The sequence below is a fragment of the Pristis pectinata genome, chromosome 7 (assembly GCF_009764475.1).
Source record: "Pristis pectinata isolate sPriPec2 chromosome 7, sPriPec2.1.pri, whole genome shotgun sequence".
NCBI lineage: Eukaryota > Metazoa > Chordata > Chondrichthyes > Rhinopristiformes > Pristidae > Pristis > Pristis pectinata.
The window spans coordinates 48,668,307-48,695,703 of record NC_067411.1 but is presented as its reverse complement, the minus strand read 5'-3'; the positions used below and the strand labels follow the sequence as shown (position 1 = coordinate 48,695,703).

At 40.7% G+C, this 27,397-nt stretch overlaps 1 protein-coding gene across 1 annotated transcript in view; it reads right to left on the bottom strand.

The window, feature by feature from the left end:
* chrna8 (cholinergic receptor, nicotinic, alpha 8) overlaps nucleotides 1-27,397 on the bottom strand; it is a 313,552-nt gene that overhangs the window by 179,518 nt on the left and 106,637 nt on the right. The window contains exon 3 of the mRNA XM_052019719.1: nucleotides 15,893-16,032. Within this exon, the coding sequence (XP_051875679.1) occupies nucleotides 15,893-16,032 (140 nt within the window). The remainder of the gene's footprint in view (nucleotides 1-15,892; nucleotides 16,033-27,397) is intronic.

The window sequence follows — 27,397 nt, the reverse complement described above, 5'->3', positions numbered from 1 at the left end:
AAGATCTATCTAACCCTTCCCTCCCACATAGCCCTCCATTTTTCTGTCATTCATGTGCCTATCTAAGAGTCTTTTATGTCCCTAATGTCCCTAAATGTCCCTAATGTATCTGGCTCCACTACCTCTGCTGACAGTTCATTCCATGCACCCATCACTGTGTGTAAAAATACTTACCTCTGACATCCCCCCATACCTTCCTCCAATCACCTTAAAAGAATGCCCCCTCTCACCCTGAGAAAAAGTCTGACTGTCCACTCGATTTATGCCTCTTATCATCTTGTACACCTTTATCAAGTCACCTCTCATCCTCCTTCGCTGCAAAGAGAAAAGCCCTAGCTCACTCAACCTATCCTCATAAGACATGCTCTCCAATCCAGGCAGCATCCTGGTAAATCTCCTCTGCACCCTCTCTAAAGCTTCCACATCTTCCTATAATGAGGTGACCAGAACTGAACACAATACTCCAAGTGTGGTCTAAACAGAGTTCTATAGAGCTGCAACATTACCTCGCAGCTCTTGAACTCAGTGCTCCAACTAATGAAAGCCAACACACCATATGCCTTCTTAACAACCCTATCAACCTGCGCGGTTGAATAAACCAATTCCAATAGCCACCTGTCCTTGACATTCAATAACACTACCATTACCGAGCCCCCCTGCAGCAATATTCTGAGGGTCACCATCAGCTATAAACCCAACTGAACCAGCCACTAAATACTGTGGCTACAAGGTAGCTTATTAGTCAAAGTCAAAGTCGAGTTTATTGTCATATGCACAAGTACATGTGTGTACAGGTGCAATGAAAAACTTGCAACAGCATCACAGGCACATAGCATCAGACACAGTAAAGTTGTCAGCTTTACTTCAATAATGAATCCTCTGCCTCTGTTTTTAATAGGACTCTGGAAGCAAACAAGGAGTGCATGTTAATAATTTCCGGCTGGGCTAATTAAAGGACAATGGAAGGATATCACCTAAGGCACTAAGTATTACTCTTTTACATGTGCTGCACAGAACTGATGTTCGTAGAAGGGAAGGAAGGGAAATACATATGTAGTGGCCTGAAACATACATAACCTACTGTGGGAGAAGGAAGAATGTGTGCAGAGGGGAATGCAGGAAAAGTGTTCCAACTGGTATGTGTTACAAATTATCTTTATGGTTATGGATGAACTTATTGCTCATCAATGGATGAACATAACTTATTGCTTAGAAACCGGCATTCAGCCCAGCATTCTCAGCCGTGGCTTATGCCCTATTCAAGTCTAAATTCATAACCATTGAATTCTAACTCATTTAAAGAGGTAAATTTTTTACTTTGGGACAACTTAGTAATTCTGGCAGAAATGCTGCCCAGACTTTTACCTGGCCTGTAGAGTGTTTCCCTCCCACACCCCAAAATCACATCCACATCTGAGTCCCTGTTCAAACTCACAATACTGAATGCCATCTGTTCCTCCTTTGGCAGTTCCTCAGGAAGGAGGATGATGGACTAGCCTCCTTGCTTTGTGGGTTCTGAGGTGATTGATGAGGTCAATGTGAGAACTACAGACCTTTCCACAGATGGGGCAGGAGGTGGCTAATGGGTGGGTGGATGGATAGGCTGTGAGGTGGTGTGCCCTTTCTGACACTTACGCAGGGCTTCTGCGTGCTCCCAGTGCATGGCCTCGAGGTTTTCAATACAATCCTGAATGCTCCTTCTCCACTATAAATTGTTAAAGGCCAGGGGTACTCAGGGGTCAGTAAGGATGTTGCATTTCTTCAAGGAAGCTTTGATCACATACTTGAGTTGTTTCTTCTGTCCAGCTGATCATCCTTTTCTGCGATAGAGCTCAGAATAGAGGGTCTGCTTCGGGAAATTTGTGAGGATAACAGCTTGTCAGTGGTTAATTAGCCTTGGCTCCTGTGCTTTGTGAAGCCTTTGTTCACTGCTGTAGAGTACACATGGTAGCCCTGTGGTACCATTAGCAGCAGTCCTTTTGGCAATGATTGCCTTCTTATTAAGGCTTCTATTAACTTTCATATTACTGTCTAAGTGTTGAATTAGTGCTGCAATATCTTTTTCTCACTGGAGAAAATCCAATGAAGAAAAGCAACTCATAATTCTGTAGATGTGATATTATAGAGTACAAATTTCTTTGGGGTACTAAGATTGGGATTCAGTTTTAGCAGCCTTGCAACATTGCATGGATTTATTCCTTGGACTCTGAGCTTGAATGCATTGCTATTGGAGCATGAATAAAGAGCCCATCAGAGCGCAGCTGGAAAAATGCCAATGAGCCACTGGTTAAACAGCTAATGAGCTGAGCTCTGCAAAGCAAGACCACTGCTGCTACATCTATAATATCTTTGGGGCAAAATGTTTCTTGCTATGGTTATTATAGAACTAACAAAATTGTACCACAGGAGGATCTTGAAGCCATTTTGCCTACATTGAGATGAATGGTGAAGTGATGAACTACAGCCTCTGACTAATTTTAGTCCAACCAGTTTTAATCTTCAGAGAACAATGGTCATACGTTTCTCATACAAATAGCACCAATTTGAAATAATAACTAAATGACCAATTTACTAGGAATACATTCATAGTAATGTTTTCTGATGGTATTTGGATTTATGACAGCATAGCTTTAAAATTACTTAATGCAGCATAACTGAACATTTTAATTTCAATTGAGATACCCAATTTTAAGGCAGGCATTCATCATTATTTCACCAAGGTCCATAGAAACACAGAAGCAAGCTGTACAGAAGAAGACGGCAGTGTCCTTGCAAAGAGCTGCCTTGAATGACCACTCACCAGAAAGATGGCATTTTTTTAAAATCAAACTTTCCCAGTAACTTCCAAACATTGGAACATTTTCTTTACAAGGAAAATGGGCTTGTTTCTTCCAGTCTATCCTCTGAACTGGGGCCCCTCATCCACTGAGAAACATACTGGGTAATATAATGATAAACCTTCACCAAACCTACCTTAAGTCATTACTCCTTCCCAGAATTGTCCAAGTACCCCAGCCAAGGGCAAAGCAAAAATCCGCACAGTTCAAACAAGATCTCATTGATTTTTTTTAATTCTATGCCCCCATTGAACATATCACCAGGGAATAGCTTCTCTGCTCTTCCTCAAAACAGTGTCATGGAATTTTTTATGTCCTCTAAAGAGAGCAAGTGAAAGCTTGGTTTAATTGTTCAGCTGAATGATTGTATTTTCACTGAAAAAAGTAAATGTGAAAAATCACCCTGATGCAAAGCAGGTCCTGAATATCTAAGAACACAGCATAAACACATGCTGAATGGAAGCAGGAGCTGGCCTTTAAGCACTTCATACCTCTTCTGTCATTCAGTAAGATCACGGCTTAGCTCCAGTTTGCTGGACTAACCAGATATCAATTGGTTCCCTTAATATCTAAAAATCTATCAGTCTCTTTCTTGAATGTATTCAGTGGCTGAGCCTCCTAGGATTCTCTTGGATAGAGAATTCAAAAGATTCACTGCCCTCTGGGTGAAGAAATTTCTCTTCATCTCTGTCCTGAATGGCCAATCCCCTATTTTGAGACCGTGTCTCCTGATTTTAGACACTCCAGCCAAGGGAAACATTATCTCTACATCTACCCTATCAAGTACTTTTAGGAAAAGGACAAACAACACCACCACCGCCCCCACAGCCTCCAATCCCAAGAATCAATCCGGTGAAACCTTTCTTGCATTCCCTTTATCATAAGTATATCCTTTCTTAGATAGAGATACAGCATTTTTACAAAATATTCCAGAGGTGACTTTATTAGGAATCTTCTGGAGCATGACATCTCTACCCTTGTACTCAAATCTTCCTGCAATAAAGGCCAATGTACCTATTGTTCACCACATACAAAGATATCTGGCTCCCTTTCAACACCAACACTTTTAACCATTTAAATAAACTCTGCCATTCTACTTTTTCTACCACAGAGGATGTCTTCACATCTCTCCATATCCTCTACTAAGTTCACGTTGCCACTTTTTGCTGTCAGCAAACTTAAGTATATTGTTCTTGATCCTCTCATCTAAATCATTGATATGGATTGTGCCCAGCTGGGGCCTCAGCACCATCCCCTGCAGCAATTTATTAGTCACCGTTTCCCGACTAAAATGTGTCCCAATTTATTCCTACTGTTTTTCCTGTTAACCAGACTTCAATCCACAACTGTACATTACCGCAATATTGTGCACTTTGAGAAGTATAAAAACTTCTTGTGCAGCATCTTATCAAAGGCCTTCTGAAAGCCACAAATACACCACCAATTGGTTTGCTTTTTCTCGATTCCACCATTTACAACTTCAAAAAAACTCTAACAGATTTGTTAAGCATGATTTTCCTTGTCAAATGTTGACTCCATCCAATCCCATTATAATTTTTCAGCCCCATGCTATTTCTTACCTCCACTCAGACTGATTCCTCTTCTTGTCAAGCAGCACAAACTCCAGTAGTTTGCTTTTCGCTCCAGATTCCAGTATTTGCAGTCTCATGTATCTTTTTGATTCTTCTTCCTGATTTTCAGAGTTATGTTCCTTCCTCTTTATTGTTTTCATCCTATTCTTTAATTTCAAGGCTTTCTCATTACCTGTTCCATTTTGTCAATCCCTTCCAAATAATAAGTGCACTGGAATATTTAATTCCCAACCTCAGACTCTTTGCAATCATGCCTCTGTAATGGTTATTAGATTGCACACATTTATTTTCATTTCTACCATTAAATCACCAGTCTTGTCATGAATACTGTGTGGATTCAGATGAAGAACCTCCAATTTTGTCTTTATATTATTTTTCCCTGCTTTGACTCTAATTGGAGGCATTATGTCTATAAACCCTGACTCTTCCTGATAGACCTTTGTTACCATTATCCATCTTGCTACCCTGCATCATTGCTTTGTTTTTACTCTTTAACTTTTGAAACCTCGCCTTACCACTGCCCCCACCCCTCACCCATACCATGCAGTTTAAGGCTTTAGCTGTAGCCCTAGTTATTCAAGCCACTAGGACACTGTCCCAGTCCAATTCAGGTGAAACCTATCCCAGTGGAACAGCTCCCTCTTTTCCCAGTCCTGGTGCCAGTGCTCCATAAACTGAAGCTCATTTATCCCACACCAATCTTTGATTTGTGTATTCAGTTCTCTGATCTTATTGAACCTGTGTCAATTTAGATACGGCTCAGAGGGCAATCCATGGATTATTATCTTTGTGATTCTGCTTTTAAATCTGAACCTGAGCTTCAGCAGAACCTCCATCCTGACTATGTGATTGGCTCCCGTATGGACCAAGGCCACTGGACTCCTCCCTCTCAAGTTTCTCTCCAGCCCCGAGGAGATGTCCTTAACCCTGATGGCAGGCCTGAAGGCTCACACCTGCAGGGAACAGAATCTGCCCCCCTATATGCAGTGCCCAATTAGCACTACAATCCTCATCACTCCCCCAGCTTGAATAGCCCCTGTAACTACAGCGGTGTGGTCAGTGTGCTCATTCACCCCTCAGTCTCTGCTCTCACCCACAAAAGCTGCAAGAACCTCATATCTGTTGGACAAGTGCAAGGACTGACTCTCTTCCAGTACCAGCTTCTGGATTCCTATATCTGCCTCACCTGTAATCACATAGTACTTAATGCAGGGGGTATGACTATCTCCTGCAACAAAGTATCCAAGTAACCTTCCTCCTCCTCGATGCATCTGTATAGCACTATTGTGGATCTACTAACGCTTAAATCCTTCAACCATCAATCATAAGGACTCTCCTAATGCAAGTCTTAACTTAACCTTTTGAAACCTTGAGAAAATGTCAAATATGTTGTAACTAAGTGACTACTTTTCATAAGTAATGAGACACTAAAGTAAATCTAATAATGTTCAATGTTACATTGGTCATTTGCCAAAAGTTCTATTACAGTCAAAGTGAGATAAATGTATTAGTGCTCTGAGCACTATTCATTACATCGCTAGTAAGGGCCCAGAATTTGTTAAAAAAATAATGTTTGAAGGACATATTAGGGTGTAAATCATTGAGTAACTTGTGTTGAGGATGAGATACCTTGTGAATTCTGAATTGCCACAAGTTGCTGGGCGTGTTGTGCCACTCGCTCTTAATTCACAGAAACGACAAGTCACCCTGACCTTCCACAATTTTCACGAAGTTGATGCATCTGCATGTTAATTGTCCATTAATCTTGACATAGAAAATTAAGTCTAGCAATTAATAATCTAAGCAACCTTTAATACATATAATATAAATGATTATCAATTAATCACCCTAGCACTAAAAATTAACCATAACTTGGTTGATTCACATTCCTTTGGCAACATTGTGAAACTCAATATTTTAATTCTTTTCTCATTGTTCCTTTCTGTGTTTGTTATTCTCTTGCATAATCCAAACTCTCTTTCAATCTATTTACCTTTTTGTACCTGAATTAATTTGGTCTAACTTTTCTTTCTCCAATCCTCCCCCAGCTTCTGAGTCCATTTTAAAATAAACATGTTAAAGAGTCACAGTGTTTGTCTTGTTATTCACAAGGTGCCAGATGCTCTTAAAGTGCCATTATAACCTTTGACTTATAGTAACATGTAAACAAAAACATTTAGGCGAGGGACAGAAATAGTCTTTACAGGGTGCACTATAATACGTTTTGCTCTAGCAAATTCTGACCCATTGCAGTGTGCTCATCATGAATATGAAACACTGTGCTTCAATGGGTCCAGCTCTGAGTAATGTCATTGCCAGCACCTCAAGCTGTTTTAAAGTATCCCCAAGCACCAAAAAGGATTCAGCATTCATCCTGCCAGACATAAACACATATCAGTTCTACTTTTAAAATAAGATATCTTTATTAGTCACATGTACATTGAAATACACAGTGAAATGCTTGGCTGCGGTTGTTTTCTCCTAATAAATGAAAAAAAAGTTTAGTCAGCACACAAACTGAAAACAATGGTCCAATATTCCCCACCAGCAGCAACTGCCTCATTTACCACTGCCTTATCTGGTGAGTGTGAACTTGCTTTGTGCAGAGACACTGTTCATTTCAGTCTCCAAAGCCAGATGCTCTTCTGTGGATGATAATTGTCATTGAGAGGAGGAGGCACAGAAAGACTGGAAAATAATCTTTAACAGCCAGCTAAACCAGTTTTCAATCTGTAAAAAGTTTTGAATGCTTGTAACATCTCCAAAATCCAGTCATATTTAAAAACATTGAATTATTAAGAATCCTAAAAAATGTTAAAATTATTTTTGAAGGAAGGGAATTAAAACACTTAAGAATGCCTTGAACCGATTTAATTAAAACATAATTAATTAATCAATTACCTAGTGTTCACTTTGCTCTTTTGTAATGTGCCCAATCCATTCAATGGCACTGTCTAACAATGAGCAGATTTCCCAGTGTAAATGCTGGGGAGTTTTCACACTCTCCAATGTTGAAAGCATTAAGTGAAGGAGATGGAGACCAGGCCAAGGAGGCAGGAGAGGAGCTGGAAGAAGAACTCTGACTAGGGGTTTTTTCCTCCAACTTTTCTAAAGGATAATGTCTACAAGAGTATAGTTCTCTAAGGAGGTAGAGATCAAGATTAGGCATCTGGTACAAGGAGAACCAATGGTTGCAGGACCATGCGTGGACAGTTCAGCAGTGAGGTTTACAGTGGCCTTAGTTCTCTGGCAGACAAGAGCGATAGCGCCCAATATATATCACAATGCAGAACAAGGGAATGACTTACTGAGACATAGCATAGTGCTGGAATGCTGCTATATAGTGCATTTAGTGCCACCTATCAGAGATGAATTTCTGGTGGACAACTCTATCACACATTTTCCAGTGCTATCCGATTTCTTTTTTTACATTCCTCTAACAATGGCCTCTTGTCCATTCTGCATTTCCATCACCCGCTATTGTGGTTGCAGCTTCAACTATCTCAGTCTTAAGCCATATCAGTCCATCCTCACCCCTTAACCTTCCAGTTTGACTCTCCATCTCTCTTTCTCTCTTCTTTTAAACCTTCCTCTTTGACAAAGGATATTACAGAAACACAAATTATTAAATGTAAACAAATTATTTGGCACTTACATAAGCAGCACAATAAGTGAATGGGCTGGATTCTGCAGGAAAGTGAAGCAGTTTGTAGGGAACTGCTGACATTTCCCCAAGTGGGTGTCATCAAATACCCAAGTTCAAGATTCCTGCGCAAACATGGATATCCTGAACTTTCCAGCCACCCTGTACCTTGCTCAGACTGCACTCCAATACTTTCTCTGTAACTGTAACACTATATCCTGCACTCTGTGTTTTCTTTCCTTTTGCACTATCTTGATGTACTTATGTATGGTGTGATCTGGCTGGATGGCATGCAAACAAAATCTTTTCACTGTATTTTGGTACGTACGACAATAATAAAACAATTACCAATGCAGCAAATGAGTTGATTTACTTGTAAGCACGTATTGTGACCATGACATAACACAATCAAAAATCAATTATCAATTGAAAAATGTGAAAATTGAAAATAATTCAGTCATTGAAAATGCAAGCACCCTACTTTTATTTCAACCTCTTTCTCTTCAGTTGTTTTATATTTCAGATTTCCAGTACTGACATTTTCTTCCTATCAATAGAAGACTGTTGCTGCAGTCAACAGTAAAAAGATTCTTCTGATAGTTCAAGACAGAATTAAAGACGTGACAGTCATTATAATTGAAAAGAATCACCTTCACTGGGTAAGAAGGTTCAGACAACTTGCACAGACCTTAGTTGTCACTTAGCGTCATTCAGATTTGTACCTGCACTTCTGTGGATTGCTTTTCTTTATTTGGAACTTATAAAAAACAATACGATAAATGAATGGACTGGATTCTGTAGGGAAGTGAAGCAGTTATTATTTGCTGATGGGTGTACAGGTTTCTTGGAAAGTTAATTACACCATCAGACTCATTTCATGCACCTTCACAAAGTACTTTTGAGGGTTCAAGAACACCATTGAAAAATATTGCATAATTAGATTGGAATTTCTATTCTAAAGTCAACCTTGCTATAATCGATCACAAACCTGCATGAGGCAAGCTTTTTTCCCCCACTCTCCCACAATGGAATTTATTTCTCCAAAGATTAAGATATAACGAAGTAGACATTCAAATACTGTCCACAAAATTTTTACTTCCAAATGCTAACCAGTATGAAAATCAGGCCTCATTATTAACTGATATGAGCCAGAGTATGTTTCTCAGCTTATTTTCTGGTTGAAGTGTTCAGGTCTTTATTTTTATTTAAGTATTTTAATTGTGGCTCACATTATTCAAGTTGTCAGTGTATATGCTGTTCAAGCAGTGAACATCCAGAAATACAATATTGTTCCAGTGAAAAAATATGTTGTTAAAGTGCAAAACAAGCTTGAGCCCTGGTATTTGCTCTTTGAGAGAATTCTGCAGCAGTGAAAACAAGACCACAGGTGTTCATGGGTGACTTTATTCATTAAGATGAGGATTGACTGGTAGGAAGTGGGATGCTTTTCCATCTTTGATAACCAATGTCAGAATCAAGGTTACAGAGAACACTAGTTAGATGTGGAATAGATTTCCTTCTACTCTGCCACAGCAGCGTTCATTAACCCCCAACTTTGAGCCAGCACAAGTTAATGGCAAAAATGTGAATTGTTCATGACTTGCACATCAACCTTCATGTCTTCTCTTACAGAGAATGACAAAGGAAGGGCTGCTTGCATGAAATCTCCACAAAGTAATTGTATATCTTCCCTCCATTGTTTAATACAGAAAAAAAAGATGAGTCATACAGAAATGCCTCAGGTATAAACCGCAGGCTGTATTGAGTTAGGTGATTAGACAGACAGGCTTCAGTCCTCTACAAAATCTACCCCAACCCCTCATCTCTGTTCTTAGTTATGGAGCGGAAATTCAGCCAGGGTTCACACTTCTGATTGTGATGTTCTGTGACCTTAGCCTGCTGCTAAAAAGAGAAACACATGAGTATTGACCAGTTGTTCCTCAACAATATATCTATTGTAATTGGAAAGAAAGAAAGAGAATATTACTAGACAGACTAAAGTTTGAAAATATTATTGGAATGATGGGCTTGAATTGTTTTGAAATTCACATTTTCTAATATTAGTGCTTGAAAAATTGGTCCATGCCGAGAGAGTCCCTTGTCTATTATTTCCTGTTAATAACTCAGCAATCTGAAAAATTGCCCAGGAATGAACTGTCCACAAAGAATTGTATTAATCCAATCAAACCAGTTACTGTTCCATTATTCCAGTTTCAATCATCGGGAAAAATGATGGAACGTCTCACCAGGTGGCACCTACTCATCAAAGACCTGTTCACCAATACTCCATTTGGCTCGGAACCTCATTAGAACCTTGGTTCAGTTATGGATAAAAGATAATCCAAGGGTGAGAAACAAACAAACCAATGTGTTGAAGGAAAATGGAAACATTGAACATTTATTTTAAAGCTCACATTGATTTTACTCAGATAATTGCTTCTGGCAGTGTCCTGGAAATTATTATCCCATTCTCAGACTGTCCTTGTTTTCAAAGGAGCTTTTTACCAAGTGTGTTATCAAGGAACACGAATAAAACTGAAATCAATAAGAATGAAAGATAAAACTCTTCACTGGCTATGATAGTAAATGTCAGTAAAACGGAAGTTGATTATTATTGTTGGAAGTCAATCTTCTCAACCCGAGGACATTGTTACAGGAGTTCCTCAGGGCAGTGACATTAGCCCAGCCATCTGTAGCTGCTTCAACAATAACCCTTCCTCTATCATAAGTTTAGAAGGGAGGAAATTTGCAGTTGATTACACTTTGAACATGGACTCCTTGGTTAATGAAGCAGTCAATGCCTGCAGCAAAACCCAGATGACAACATTCAAGCATGGGCTGATAACAGACAAGTAACATTTGTGCCACACAAGAACCAGACACTGACCACATCAAACAAAAAAGTCTAATCATCCACCCTTTACATTATCATTGCAGGATCCCTCACTATCTGGGTGTTTCATATAATGGGAACCTCAACCATTAATATGATGGCTAAAGACTAGGCCAGATTCCGGGTATTCTGCAGTGAATGACTCACCTCCTGACACCTCTAGGTCTTTCCACCATCTACGAGGCACAATTCAGGAACGTGATGGAATATTCTCGTCTTTCCTGGATGAATGCAGCACCAACAACACTCAGCAAACTCAGCACCATTCAGGACATAGCAGCCCATTTGACTTGATGCTCATCCACCACTCTAAGCATTTATTCCCACCACCACCAGAGCCCAGTGGCTGCAAAAATGTAATGCATTTACTCACCAAGCAACAGCTCCCAAATGCATGACCTCTGTCACCTCGTAGGACAAGGACAGCTGGTGCATGGGGATAGTCACATAGTTTTCTGAGCTGGAATTATATTGCTATGCCTTCATTGTCACTGAGGCAAAACCCTGGAACTCTCACCCAACATTGTTGGGAGTTCCCTAGCCCGAGATTTGTGATGGTTAAAGAAGCCAACTCACCATCACCTTCTCATGAACAATTAGAGAGGAGCAATAAATGTTGGTTTTCCATTGACATCCACATCTCATTAATAAATAAAATAAATTAACATAAAATTTCATTTCCTTTCATTTCATCATCTCATTTAAGATAATTGGCTAAAGAACTTCCAATAAATAATTACACATTTGAAAAACATATAATTTTTAATGTAATTGCAACAGCAACTAAGCCCCACAGTTACTTTGTTAGTTGTAAAACACAATGAGAGATCTTGTGGTTGTGAATGACGCAATATAAATCTAAGTCTGATTCAGGTGGACATCTCAGCTGAGGCGATTACAGTCCCACTGGACAATCCCACATAAAGATAATCTGGAGGTGATCGCTGGACAACAATCTGGCTAAATATTCCCTTCTGGAGACCAAACTTAGCACCATAATCATTTGTCCTGATGAGATCAACCAACTCAATGTAGGCTGAGGATAAAATTTTAGGGATTCCTGCTTTGTATTTCTTATTATTTCACCATAATATGGCTGATTAAGTTTTCCATGTTATTATTATTTAGCATTTTATGAAAGACAAAGATTGTTCAGTCAGTTGGATAAACTGCATTTGTGGCCCATCAAACTAACAATATCCTTTTCCATAAATAACAACACAATTTTCATTGGCTTTGGCTCCCAATCTTTGTGCTGCTCTCTACAGCTGTGGATTCGAGGCTCTCAACAGATGAAAGAATCTTCAAGCAACTTCATAAAACTCTAGTTACGCTGCATCTGGAGTATTGAATTCAATTCTGGTTGCCCTATTATAGGAAGGATGTGAAGGCTTTGGAGAGGGTGCAGAAGAGCTTTTCAAGGATGCTGCCTGGATTAGAGGGTATGTGCTATAAGGAGAGGTTGCACAAACTTGGGTTGTTTTCTCTGGAGCGGCGGAGGCTAAGGGGAGACCTGAGAGGCATAGATAGAGTAGACAGCCAATATCTTTCTCCCAGGGTCGAAATGTCCAATACTCAAGGACATGTATTTAAGGTGACAGGGGGTAAGTTCAAAGGAGATGTGTGGGGCAAGTTTTTTACACAGAGAGTGGTGGGTGGCAGCAATGCGCTGCCAGGTGTGGTCATAGAGGCAAATACAACAGAGGCGTTTAAGAGACTCTTAGATAGGCATATGGATGAGCAGAGAATGGAGAGATATGGACATTGTGTAGGCAGAAGGGATTAGTTTAGTTAGGCATTTAATTACTAGTTTAATTCGGCACAATATCATGGGCCAAAGGGCCTGTTCCTGTGCTGTACTGTTCTATGTTCCATATTCTATATTATTTGCACTCAATAGTTTAAAATGGAATTAAATTACTCTTAGTAATTCAGCAATGGTTATTGAGAATCCTTATTTCTCACTAAGTCAGTAATGCAGAAAATATGCCCTGTTATGAAGAAGAATTAATGCATAATCATATTATTGTGTTGAACATGAAAACCTAAGAAATAGGAGCAGGAGTACACCATCTAGCCATTCACGTCTGCCCTACCGTTCATCAAAATCATGGCTGATCTTCTCCCTCAGCAGCATTTTTCTGCATTATCCATCTCAATGGATTCCCTTAAGGTTCAGAAATCTGTGAACCACGAAACAGATTCAATAACCTGCAGCCTTTTGTTGTCTCCACTATCACCTCCCAGCTTCTGTCGCCATCACCATCCCTCCCTCCCCCACCTGGCTCCATCTGCCCATCAACTCCTCCTCACCTGGACCTACCTAACACTTGCCAGTAACTGCCTCATCCTTCCTCCTCACCTCTTTATAATGGCTATTTCCCCTACACACTATCAGTCCTGATGCAGGGTCTCGACCTGAAACGTTGACTGTATCTCCTTGCTGCCTGACCTGTTGAATTCCTCCAGCAGCATGTTTTTGCTCCAGATCCCAGCATTTTGTCTCCAATTTATCAATCTCTATTTTGAATGAACTCGGTGATTGAACTTCCACAGCCTTCCTTGGGTAGAGAATTCCAAAGGTTCATTGTTCCTTGAATGAATGAATGTTTCCTTTTCTTGATCCTAAACAGACTACTTCTTATTCTGAGACTGTCACCCCAAGCTCTAGACTCTTCAGCCAGCAGAAACATCCTCTCTACATACAGCCTGTCAAGCCCTCTAAGAATTTTCTAAATTTCAATGTTCTCCTCTGATTCTTTTTAATGCTAGAGAATACATGTCTAGCCTCGTCAGTCTCTCCTCATATGGCAAACCTGACATGATTGGAACCAATCTAGCGAATCTTCACTACACTCCCTTTATGGAACTTATACCCTTTCTTAGGTAATGACATCAAAACTACACACAATGCTCCAGGTGTGGTTTCACCAGGGCCTGTACAATTACAGTAACACTTCCTTACTCTTGTATTCAGATTCTCTTGCAAAAAAATGCTAATGTACAATTTACTTTCCTATTTGCTTGTTGGACCTACATTTTTGCTTTCCACTAGCTTGTGTACAAATTTCTTTGAATATCCGTGTTACCCTGACTCTAAAAAATTGTGTTTTGTGCACAAAGTAGGTAGCTTCACACTTTTCCACATAATATTCCATCTTCCTCTCTCAGTTTGTCTATATCTCCTCAAACCCTCTTTACATTGTTCTCCATATTTACAAGTTCATTGAGTTTAGTATCATCAGCAGACTTGGAAATATGGAATCTGGTCCCTTCAGCTCCACTTCAGCTCCCAATCTTCAGGCTTACTGTTATTTCTGTAATTTTATAAGCCTCTTTCTTTGGTTTAGTGCGATTTTTAATTTCCCTTGTAAGACACAGATGAATCACTTTTCCTTTTTGCATTTTGTGCCTTAAAGTATTATTTTTGTGATTTATGCATTATTTCTTTAAATGCTAGACATTAACCTAGACATCTTTCAATGTATCTTTCAATGATTTTTCAATGTATTTTCCCAGTCAAACATGGGCAACTCTTTCTTTATACCTTCATAGATTCTTTGTTAAAATTTGAGACCTTAGTAACTTTCAAATCCAATGTTAAATTCCATCATGTTACAGATATGGAATTTCTGCCTTTATTTTATCTGCCCTTAGATAGCTATGGTAAACAAAAAATCAAAATGACACTATTTACTTCTTAGAATGTCAATGTAAATATTTCTTTGCTTTGTGGCTCAATGAATTCATAAGATAGCTACTGTATGTGACAAGTTGCATATTGTCATGTTTATCAAATGTGAATGAATTTCTGGCCAAAACAAAGGCTAACCTCACCATCATATCTGAAAGCAATGTGAAAATGACAGCCTTGATCCACTTTAGTTATGGTTGCCTGAGGGAAGAACTTGGCCAATGACAAAAGGAGACATTACTGCCATTGCTCAGCAGACTATAGGTGATCATCTAGAATTCATGAACTGTACATGACATGATTTAGAGCACACTAAGTACTAGAGGAAAGAAGTGGAATATACTGGCCAGTCAAGACGTAAAGCCAAATTGAAACAGAAGGTAAGGAGACAGAATCAGTTCAAAATAGCCCATAGACCATCGGGCAAAGGTGAAGGAATGATAATAACAAAGTAACAATGATATTGTGGATTGGTTGTTCGGAGGGGATGCATGATGAGTTAGTTTACTTACCTTCCTGAGAGAGAAGGACAACTGAACTAGTTACCACAGATGGCCAAAACTGAGAGATATGACCCTTACTAACAAGCAAATAGTGAAAAGTCAGCAGAGTTATGGTGGATGTGACACACTTATGGCACCTGTCATTGGTCAACTGACCAATCACTGGGAGCTGGACTGTAGAGTTGACTATCAGGGACTGATCCCATAGGCTACATGCCCTAATTGGGGTATATGAAAGGGTACCCCTGAGTTGATAGCTAGCTAGCTCAGGAATGAAGTAGTCTGATAAACTACTTGAAGGCTGGAACAGGAAGGACTGATTGTCCAATCCCATCTGATCCTTGGATTAGTCCAATCAACCAGGAAATCCAGTTGATATGATTACATGAATATATTGCTTGTGTTGTACAGTGATAAAATTCTGATGAGATTCAATAAATGAATTGTTTGGTGTGGATAAACTTGGTGATTTTGAGTTGTTGATACCAAAAGCAACCTATGGACCAGGGGAAGGAACAGCCACAAAGTATTCAACAGCTTGGCATTGCTATATATAAGTAGCTAAGTCCCTATTCAAATCCTCAAGGAGGGCTTGAACTCACAGTCTTCTGAAGTGAAAAGTGCACAATGTAAGACTAGTGACAGCCACAATTACTTATGGTATTGACAAATAGTAGATGCCCAATCAAAATGTGTTGACATGAGATTGAATTGTTAATTTATGACTCACCACATCAATTATCTGTATAAACGTTATTCCAAGCTCAACAACCAAAGACTGTGAGTCGTTCAGTACAGGACGCTCCAAACGATTGTAGCCTTTCATCAGATCTCTGTAGAGTTTCCTTTGGTACTCGCTCTGCTGTGAACCTCAACATTAAAGAGAGAACTGTCAATTTTCATTCATTCCTGAACACAACACAATGGCAATGAATAATGGCTCAGTATATCCAAAGTTATTGGCCAAGATATCTTAGGAAGTTCTGTCTGCTAAAAAAAAATACCTTAGGCGTTGCTGATTAGAACATGGCAAATAAATTACAAAAAAATGTCAAATGTTGTTCAGTTTTAATTATTTATTGCAGTCTTACCAACCTAACAATACTAAGAAATCAATATCATGTGTAATAAATCTAACAAGTGCTTTGTTAATTAATAAGATATCATCAATTCAACCGAAAGAATTCATGCTTTCTGAGTTCAGTTTTCGTAACAGTAATGGCTGGCAGGATTTTAGCGCAAAGGTTTATGATTTATCATGCAACATTGGCAGAAATCCATCAAAGAAATGCTTTGAAATCCTTGGATAAATCCAAGCAACCAGAAAACCCAGCCCATATGAATACATGGGTATAATGCTTGTGTTGTATAGCATAATAGTCCTGATAGCAGAGACCTCTCACAATAGTGTTCGGCCTACTACAGACTCCTCTGTCACCCAACTCTCCTTATTTAGGTTGGGTCTCCTCAAGGTACAGGAGGAGTTCCTCTGGCCATTACAAGGAAGGCTCAGGCTTCCCTCACTTTGGATCCACCTGTTACTTTGGTCACACTCCGATCCCACCACCACTGCTGTCTACCCAGGTCCCTGGAGGAAGTACGCTGCAACCAAATCTCAGCTATTGCCTGTTGACCAGAGAGTGAACGTGGTTGGGGTCTAAATGAGTCATTTATGGAAATGAGATCAGCAGAATCTCCACATACATGGACTCACTGGCTTCTCTCTCATTTTGGCACTTGATTATAACATGCTTCGTCTTCATTTAAAATCTGTGAAAGGGTATGGAGAGTGGGCTGCAAGTTTCCCAGGTTGGACAAAGTCAGTCTGGGTTTATGAAAGGCCAATCATGATTAACAACTCCACTGGAGTTTTTTGAGGATGTAACTGGTAAAATAGGTGAGGGAGAACCTGTGAATGCAATATATTTGGACTTTCAAAAGTCTTTTGATTAGGTCCTACATGAGAGGTTTGTGTGCAAAATTAAAGTACATGGGACTGAAAGCATTATATCGGGATGGATTGAGAATTGGTTGGCAGACAAGAAAGAGAGAGTAGGATTAAATGTGTCATTCTCTGATGGGCAGGCAGTGACAAATAGGATACAGCAGGGATCAGTGCATGGGCCCCAGATACTCACTACATAGATCAATGATTTGGACAAGGGAACTGAATTCAACATCCCTAAATCTGCATATGACACAGATCTGGGGTGGGAGGCAGTGGTGAGGTAACCAAACTAATTCCTGGAATGGAGTAGATTGTCCTATCAAGAGAGAGTAGTCAGTTTGGGTTTACATTCCTTGGAGTGTAGAAGAATAAGGGGTGACCTTATTCAAATGTGTAAGATCCTAAGGGGGCTTGACAGGGTAGATTTTGAGATGTTTCCAGTAATGGGAGAGCCATAAACAAGGAGACATAACTTCAAAATAATGGGCCAGTTATTTAAAACTGAGATGTGTGGAAATGTCTTCTCTCAGAGGCCAGTGAATCTCTGGAATTCTCTCCCCCTGAGGCTGGTGGAAGACAGATCATTAGATATATTTAAGGTGAAGAGAAATAAATAGTTGAAAGATCAAGGAATTGAGGGCTATGGAGAGCTATCAGCCATGATCATAGTGAATTGTGGGGCAGGCTTGAGGGGCCAAGTGGCCTATTCCTGCTCCTATATTCTTGCATTCTCATGTTCCTGTGGATGGTGAAATGTGATCTGTGTACAAGATGATAAGAGGCATAGATCGAGTGGACAGTCAGAGACTTTTTCCCAGTGCAACAATGGCTAACACAAGGGGACATAATCTTAAGGTGATTGGAGGAAGGTATAAGGGGGATGTCAAGGGTAAGTTTTTTACACAGAGAGTGGTGGCTGCTTGGAATGCATTACCTGCAGAGGTTGTGGGGGCAGATACATTAGGGACTTTTAAGAGGCTCTTAGATAAACACATGAATGATGGTAAAATAGGGGGCTATGTGGGAGGGAAGGGTTAGATAGATCTTAGAGCAGGATAAAATGTTGGCACAACATTGTGGGCCGAAGGGCCTGTATTGTGCTGAGTTGTTCTATGTTCTATGTTGTATGTGAAGCAGATGCAGAGAGACTACAATGTGATTTAGTCAACTTGGGAGAGTGGGCAATGTGAATAAACGTGGGATCATTCACCTTGGTTCTGTAAACAGAAAGACAGGTTATTATCTGAATGGTAGTAGATTAGGAAAAGGAGAAATTTAATGAGAATATGGTGTACTTGTACACCAGTTGCTGAATACTAGCATTCAAGTGCAAACAGTAATTAGGAAGGTCACTAATATAATGACTTTCATTGCAAGAGGATTTGAGTACAAGAATGTGCTGCTACAGCTGTACAGGGACTTAGTGAGACCACACCTGGAGTTCTGGATGCAGTTTTAGTCTTCTTATCTGAGGAGGAATGTGCTTGCTATGGTGGGTGTGTAAAAAGAGTTTACCAGGCTGTTTCCCAGCATGGCAGGATTGACTTATGTGAGGAGATTGTGTAGGGTAGGCCAATATTCACTGGGGTATCAGGAGATGAAAGGGGGATCTAATTGAAACCTACAAAATTCTGACAGGACTGGACAGACTTGATACAGGGAGAATGTTCCCAATGGCTGGATAGTCCAGAATTAAGCATCACAGTAGGGTACAGGGTTTGCCACTTAGAACCAAATCAAAAGAAACTTCTTCACCTAGACAGTGGTGAACCTGCAGAATTCTCTACTACAGAAGACAGTGGAGGCCAAGTCATAAAACATATCCCAGGAGGAGGTCGATATATCTCTTAATGCCAAAGAGATCTGGGAAAATGGGGACAGACTTTTACAGAATCGGCCTGGGAGATGTTGGAGCAGTGGGTCCCTCTCAGGTACGGTGAGAGTGTTTGAAAGTCTTGTGTGTTTCTGAGGGCTTTTCTTTTACAGAATCAGCCCAGGAGACATTGGAGCAGTGGATCCCTCTCAGGGTCGATGAGAGTACTTAAAAAGCTTGTGTGTTTCGTGTATTTTCACGGGCTTATTTTTCTCTAGCAGAATTTAGAAGGGCCAATAAAAAGGAGGTCGAGTCTAGCAGAGCGGCCATTTTGGAGCGGTCATTGTCAGAGTGGACAGAGTCAGAGTGAGTGGCTTTGACACAACAGGCTTCGGCATCAAGAGGCAGAGACCATCTGCAACAACGCTGGTGAGTAGCTGGCAAGTAAAAGTAAAGTTTACTGTAATTGGTATAACTTTTAAGTAGACTACAGCTAGGTAGGGAAAAAATAGTTCAGATGGAGGGCAAGGCAATGTGCTGCAGCTGCATGATGTGGGAGCTAGTGGACCCTGCTGTGGTGCATGGTGACCACATCTGCAGTAAGTGCTTGAGGCTGGAGGACCTTTGGCTCAGAATTGATGAGCTGGAGTCGCAGCTTCAAACACTGCGGAGCGTCAGGGAGGGAGAGAGTTATGTAGATGCTGTGCATCGGGAGACAAGTCACCCCCCCTTAGAGCAGGTACTTCTAGGGTCCAGCAGGCAGATAGATGGGTGACTGTCAGGGGAGAGAAAGAGAAAGGGAACAGACAGACAGTGCAGAGGACCCCGGAGGCTGTTACCCTCAAAAACAGGTATTCAGCTTTGGATGCTGTTGAGGGGGATGATCTACAGGGATCAAGCGGCAGTAGCCAGGTCTCTGGCACTGGGACTAGTCCTGCTGCTCAGAAGAGAAGGGAGGAGAAGAGGAGGGCAATAGTGATAGGGGACTCGATAGTCAGGGGAATAGACAGGAGGTTCTGTGGGCATGAGCGAGAATCCCGGATGGTATGTTGCCTTCCAGATGCCAGGGTCCAGGATGTCTCTGATCGGGTCCACAGCATTCTTGAGCGGGAGGGAAAGCAGCCAGAAGTCGTGGTACATATTGGTACCAACGACATAGGTAGAAAGAGGGATGAGGTCCTGAAAAGTGAGTTTAGGGAGCTAGGCAGAAGGCTGAAGAACAGGACTACAAAGGTAGTAATCTTGGGATTACTGCCTGTGCCACGCGACAGTGAGTATAGGAATAGAATGAGGTGGAGGATAAATGCGTGGCTAAGGAATTGGGCAGGGGGCAGGGATTCAGATTTCTGGATCATTGGGACCTCTTCTGGAACAGATGTGACCTGTAGAAAAAGGACGGGTGCCACTTGAATCCCATGGGGACCAACATCCTGGCGAGGAGATTTGCTAAGGCTACTGGGGAGAATTTAAACTAGAACTGTTGGGAGGTGGGAACTGAACTGAAGAGACTGGGGAAGAGGCGGTTGGCTCTCAAATAGAGAAAGCTTGTAGACAGTGCAAGAGGGAGGATAGGCAGGAGATAGAGAAGGGATGCGCTCAGAGTGATGGTTTGAGATGTGTCTATTTTAACGCAAGGAGTATTGTGAACAAAGCAGATGAGTTTAGAGCGTGGATCAGTACTTGGAGCTCTGATGTGGTGGCCATTATGGAGGCTTGGATGGCTCAGGGACAGGAATGGTTACTTCAAGTGCCGGGTTTTAGATGTTTCAGAAAGGATAGGGAGGGAGGCAAAAGAGGTGGGGGAGTGGCACTGTTGATCAGAGATAGTGTCACAGCTGCAGAAAAGATGGATGTCATGGAGGGACTGTCTACGGAGTCTCTGTAGGTGGAGGTTAGGAACAGGAAGGGATCAATAACTTTACTGGGTGTTTTTTATAGGCCGCCCAATAGTAACAGGGATATCGAGGAGCAGATAGGGAAACAGATCCTGGAAAGGTGAGATAATAACAGAGTTGTCGTGATGGGAGATTTTAATTTCCCAAACATCGATTGGCATCTCCAGACAGTGAGGGGTTTAGATGGGGAGGAGTTTGTTAAGTGTGTTCAGGAAGGTTTCTTGACACAATATGTAAATAAGCCCACAAGGGGAGAGACTGTACTTGATCTGGTATTAGGTAATGAACCTGGTCAGGTGTCAGATCTCTCAGTGGGAGAGCATTTTGGAGATAGTGATCATAATTCTATCTTCTTTACAACAGCATTGAAGAGAGATAGGAACAGACAAGTTAGAAAAGCATTTAATTGGAGTAAGGGGAATTATGAGGCTCTCAGGCAGGAAATTGGAAGCTTAAATTGGGAACAGATGTTCTCAGGGAAAAGTACAGAAGAAATGTGGCAAATGTTCAGGGGATATTTGTGTGGAGTTCTGCGTAGGTATGTTTCAATGAGACAGGGAAGTTATGATAGGGTACAGGAACCGTGGTGTACAAAGGCTGTAATAAATCTAGTCAAGAAGAAAAGAAAGCTTACAAAAGGTACAGAGAGCCAGGTAATGTTAGAGATGCGGAAGATTATAAGGCTAACAGGAAGGAGCTTAAGAAGGAAATTAGGAGAGCCAGAAGGGGCCATGAGAAGGCCTTGGCAGGCAGGATTAAGGAAAACCCCAAGGCATTCTACAGGTATGTGAAGAGCAAGAGGATGAGACGTGAAAAAATAGGACCTATCAAGTGTAACAGTGGGAAAGTGTGTGTGGATCCGGAGGAAATGGCAGAGGTTCTTAATGAATACTTTACTTCAGTATTCACTATGGAAAAGGATCTTGGTGATTGTAGTGATGACCTACAGCAGACTGTAAAGCTTGAGCATGTAGATATTAATAAAGAGGATTTTGGAAAGCATCAAGTTGGATAAGTCGCTGGGACCGGATGAGATGTACCCCAGGCTACTGTGGGAGGCAAGGGAGGAGATTGCTGAGCCTCTGGCGATGATCTTTGCATCATCAATGGGGACGGGAGAGGTTCTGGAGGATTGGAGGGTTGAGGATGTTGTTCCTTTATTCAAGAAAGGGAGTAGAGATAACCCAGGAAATTATAGTCCAGTGAGTCTTACTTCAGTGGTTGGTAAGTTAACAGAGAAGATCCTGAGAGGCAGGATTTATGAACATTTGGAGAGGTATCATATGATTAGAAATAGTCAGCATGGCTTTGTCAAGGGCAGGTCCTGCCTTACGAGCCTGATTGAATTTTTTGAGGATGTGACTAAACACATCGATGAAGGGAGAGGAGTAGATGTCGTGTATATGGATTTCAGCAAGGCGTTTGATAAGGTACCCCATGCAAGGCTTATTGAGAAAGTAAGGAGGCATGGGATCCAAGGGAACATTGCTTTGTGGATCCAGAACTGGCTGGCCCACAGAAGGCAAAGAGTGGTTGTTGATGGGTCATATTCTGCACGGAGGTCGGTGACCAGTGGTGTGCTTCAGGGATCTGTTCTGGGACCCTTACACTTCGTGATTTTTATAAATGACCTGGATGAAGAAGTGGAGGGATGGGTTAGTAAGTTTGCTGATGACACCAAGTTTGGAGGTGTTGTGGATAGTGTGGAGGGCTGTCAGAGGTTACAATGGGACATAGATAGGATGCAAAGCTGGTCTGAGAAGTGGCAGATGGAGCTCAACCCAGATAAGTGCGAAGTGGTTCATTTTGGTAGGTCAAGTATGATGGCAGAATATAGTATTAATGGTAAGACTCTTGGCAGTGTGGAGGATCAGAGGGATCTTGGGGTCTGAGTCCATAGAATGCTCAAAGCAGCTGCACAGGTTGACTCTGTGGTGAAGAAGGCATAGGGTGCATTGTCCTTCATCAATCATGGAATTGAATTTAGGAGCCAAGAGGTAATATTGCAGTTATATAGGACCCTGGTCAGACCCCACTTGGAGTACTGTGCTCAGTTCTGGTCGCCTCACTACAGTAGGGATATTGGAAGCCATAGAAAGTGTGCAGAAGAGATTTACAAGGATGTTGCCTGGATTGGGGAGCATGCCTTATGAAAACCGGTTGAGTGAACTCGGCCTTTTCTCCTTGGAGCGACGGAGGATGAGAGGTGACCCGATAGAGGTGTACAAGATGATAAGAGGCATTGATCATGTGGGTAGTCAAAGGCTTTTTCCCAGGGCTGAAATGGTTGCCACAAGAGGACACAGGTTTAAGGTGCTGGGGAGTAGGTACACAGGAGATGTCAGGGGTAAGGTTTTTTACTCAGAGAGTGGTGAGTGCGTAGAATGGGCTGCTGGCAATGGTGGTGGAGGCAGATACAATAGGGTCTTTTAAGAGACTTTTGGATAGGTACATGGAGCTGAGAAAAATAGAGGGCTATGGGTAAGCCCAGTAATTTCTAAAGTAGGGATATGTTTGGCACAACTTTGTGGGCTGAAGGGCCTGTATTGTGCTGTAGGTTTTCTATGTTTCTATGTTTCTAGACAGGAAAAGAATGGGTGACCTAAACTGTGAGCCTTACTTCTAGGTTCTCTCATGGTGGGAACAACCTTTCTCCATCCACTTGCCAAATTACAGTTGTAGAGTCATAGAATCATCCAGCTCAGAAACAGGCCTTTCAACCCACCATGTCTATGCCAACCACCAAATCTTGTCTAGACTAATCCCATTTATCAGCACTCAGGCTGTTATCCTTTTCAATCAAGAGATCACTCATTTTTTTAAACTATAGTGGATACAATCTAATCTGTCCATCCTTTCGTCATAAGACAATAATAGTCTACTTCTTCATACACTTTAAAACCTGCCACTATGAAAATGGCGAAGGATTATGCATCTTGTTGGGTTTCAGTTCCCAGGTTACTTCATTTTTAAACCCTCCCTATCCTTTTCCATTCACGCTTATGGTGACAGAGTTGGGGATTTATTTCTTTTCTATTGGAGCTATGGACTTCAGAGCAATGACTCAACAACCAGAACAAATAAAAGGGAACTTGAAGAATGCCACTGATCAAAGCTGCAGATCAAAACTATGGAAAGTGCTCCTGTTTACAACCATGAAAGTTCTCAGACCACCTGTAAACAGCACACTGAAGAAATGGAGATACAAGTGATTCTGCAGATCTGGAATCTGGAGCAACACAAACCTGCTGAGTTCCTCCAGCATTTTGTGTGTGTTACACTGAAGACGTTATTTTAAAAGTTATTTATGTAAGGTTATTCTTGTTACTGAATGGTAGTTTATCAAGGATATCAAAAATTACTTGCTTCAATTAAAATAAAGTGAAAAGTGATGTTAAGGTTGCACACTATTTCAAATCATGACTTACATATTGGAATCTGATCAATGAAATGCTTAAAGGAGAAGAAAATTCAGAATATGATATTTGTTCAACTCTAATGTTGGTCATTAGGTTTCATTTAATGGGATAACCATTTTCTTTATGAAGAGCTGCCAGTTCATATATATCCCAAGTTGTTCTGCAGCTATAATTAACAAGTTTATGTGCCTATGTGTGCCTCATTAAATTCCCCTTAGGAGTTCTCCACAACTCATAAATGTTGTAGCAACATATTACAGAATGCTCAACTATTCCTGTATTGTCAGGCTTCAACAAAAAGCACATCGATATTATCCTGTCACTGACCGAAGGGTTCTATGTCCCCAGGCTAAACAATACTCTGCTTGGCACCATTTCCTTGATGATACAGTTGTGAGCATTGTTGAAAGGGCTCACCTCTTTGAATATTTGATAATGCCAGTGACTGGAGCAAGGTTTTTATCAATAAGGAGAGAATTTTTTCTCACTGTTGATGTGAAAGGTTGGAGAGATGTTGAACATACAGAATAGGGGGAGACCGTATAGGGCCTCCTCAATGTTAAATTATTTTACTTGAAATTCACTTCCCTAATATTTGTAAATGTTTCATAAGGATTTTGCCTGGCTTATATATCTAACAAAATCATTATGGCTCTCTAAATGAAAATGCTTAGAACTTCTCGATCAGTCACAGCTGGAAGAAATCTGCATGGATGCAGCTATAATATTGGTACATTTTTTGGATTTCAGAACACTCAGGGTAGTACTGAGGTCATGGAAATCCTGTCAACTGTAAGGATAGGATCTTATTGTAGTTTTATTTTAGCTGGGCAGTCAGTGGAACAGACACATTGGTCGGTCTTTACACTGGAACACTGGCAGAAGCTGTCAATAACTGAGGACACCTCAGAATGTTTGCCAGGTTCAGTGCAATTCAAACAGGGATATTAAAGTTACCTTGCCACAGCTCTCACCATAGAACCAGTCAAAGTTAAAACCTGACAAATAGAAGAACGCAAGATTCCAAGTACAAGGAAACATGAAGGAATGCCAAAAGACTGGGGAAAACAGAAATAATTCAGCTCTTCAAAAATGGAACAAGAATTAACAGAAAACTGTGAAACAGGTGGTATTAGAAAAATATATTAGAATATTCGGTAAAAGATTAAATTAACAAAACATCTGGAGATGGAGAATAAAATAAAGACTAGTATTTTGAAACGATCATGTTTGACAAACACCATTGAACTCTTTTATTAAATAATAGAATTGGGTTAAGTGGTGGTTAAGTGATGTCCTACAGATGTCAATGCATATAGCCAAAGACCAGATGTTGGTAAGAACTGAAACAAAATTGGAAAATGTTGGATATGTTCAACAGATCTGGATGCATCTTTGAGGAAAGAAACAGAGCAAATGTTTCAGGTCACTGACCTGTCATTAGAATGGTTAACAGACTTGCAGAGCAGACTAATAAATGGAAACCTATCACCTAGAAATGTGTAAGATTGCTCATGATACTGAGAGGAATACAAAGGAACTTTATCCTTTAACATTATGAAACTAAGTGACCAGCAGAGCAAAGAACAGAGGTGCTGAAATGTTGCCCAGAAATTCCAATCTGCCGCAGACCTGCAAAAAAATCCAGCTGTATTTACCTCAGTCATCTTGCTAAGAAAGGCTTGTCTAATCTTTACTGGTGAGGCCCTACACAGCAACAGGGCTTTCTTCCATATCATATGGCCATACAAGACTTGCCCACAAAACAGCCAAGAAAAACATTGACCTGTGACTGAGCTCCATTCTCGGGCTTAGCTCACTGTCAAAGCTTTTAAATATTCTTAATGTTACTGAATGTTTCTGATATTCATAAACCTTCAAAAACTGTTAAAACAGTACTGGAAAGTTAAAAGTTAATTGTTTTATCAAGAATAGTTCACAAGATATTTCTTGGCAATTACAGTGATTATGCAATCAGTGCTTAAGAATTCACAAAGGAAATTATACTCAGTGATGCAGATAAAAGCTCAAGCATTATGGAACAATTGCTCCCTGAATATTTAAATAATTTTGGGATTTTGTTACCTTATTGACTTCAACAAAGAATTTAAATCCTTTGGGCTACAGAGACAAGAAGTAAGCAAGTCAATTTTTGTTTCATATGTTTGCAAATAAACTCAAATCCTTCCTGGGAAGCGTTCCTTCATACAGAACAATGAAGAGCAAGTGATCTGGTGCAGCAGGATTGGTTCAAAAACATCATAAAGTTATCAAGAGAAAGCATAAGGATGAAAAGAATTTGCTGTGAATATTTATGTGCTCTGTAAAACTACTTCAAAATATACTCCAATTTTATGAAGTTAGTCATTTTGTGCTGCAAGGGATTTTGGAGGTTGTTTTATAACAGGGATGGATTCTAACTTGGGCTGGGCGCACAACAGAAAGCAATGCATCTGTTATATATCCTGAACAACATTCTCTTCAACTGCTTTTGATTAAGCTAAATACTAAGGGTGCTTGTAACTCACAGCTACTACCTGTAACTACCTGTAAAACTACCTCTTTTCCATTCACACCAAAGTCAAACAGAACCCACAATATCCCTTCTTTAACCTCCTTGTTATCTGTTGCAGTCAGTGCAGATTTGGGGGCCAAAGGATCTGCTTCCATGCTGTTTGAATCTATGGCTCTAAATGATGTCCCACAGACGTCAAGAGGTATTCTTTCCCATTGACGTAACCTTATCCTGTATGATTGCATCAATCTTCCTGTTCTTGACTAGGGTCCATTGTAAAGATATATTTGAGATTGCATAGTCTGTGTTCCTGGGTAGTACAAGCTCCATGACAATAGAGTGGGAGATGAAAAGATAATAAGATTTCCTGTTTAAACTGTTGAAGAAGCCAGCAGAATCATTCCATATTTTCCAGCCATAAAACAATGTAGTGAAGCCAAATATAGAACAGAGAACAGTACAGCACAGGAACAGGCCCTTCAGCCCACCATGTCTGTGCCCTCTGTAACCTGCCTGTTTATGTGTCTATTTAAATGCCTCTTAAATGCCTCCATCATATCTGCTTCCATCACCTGCCCTGGCAGCACATTCCAGGCACCTACCGCTCTCTGTGTAAAAAAAAACTTGCCCATACATCTCATGGAA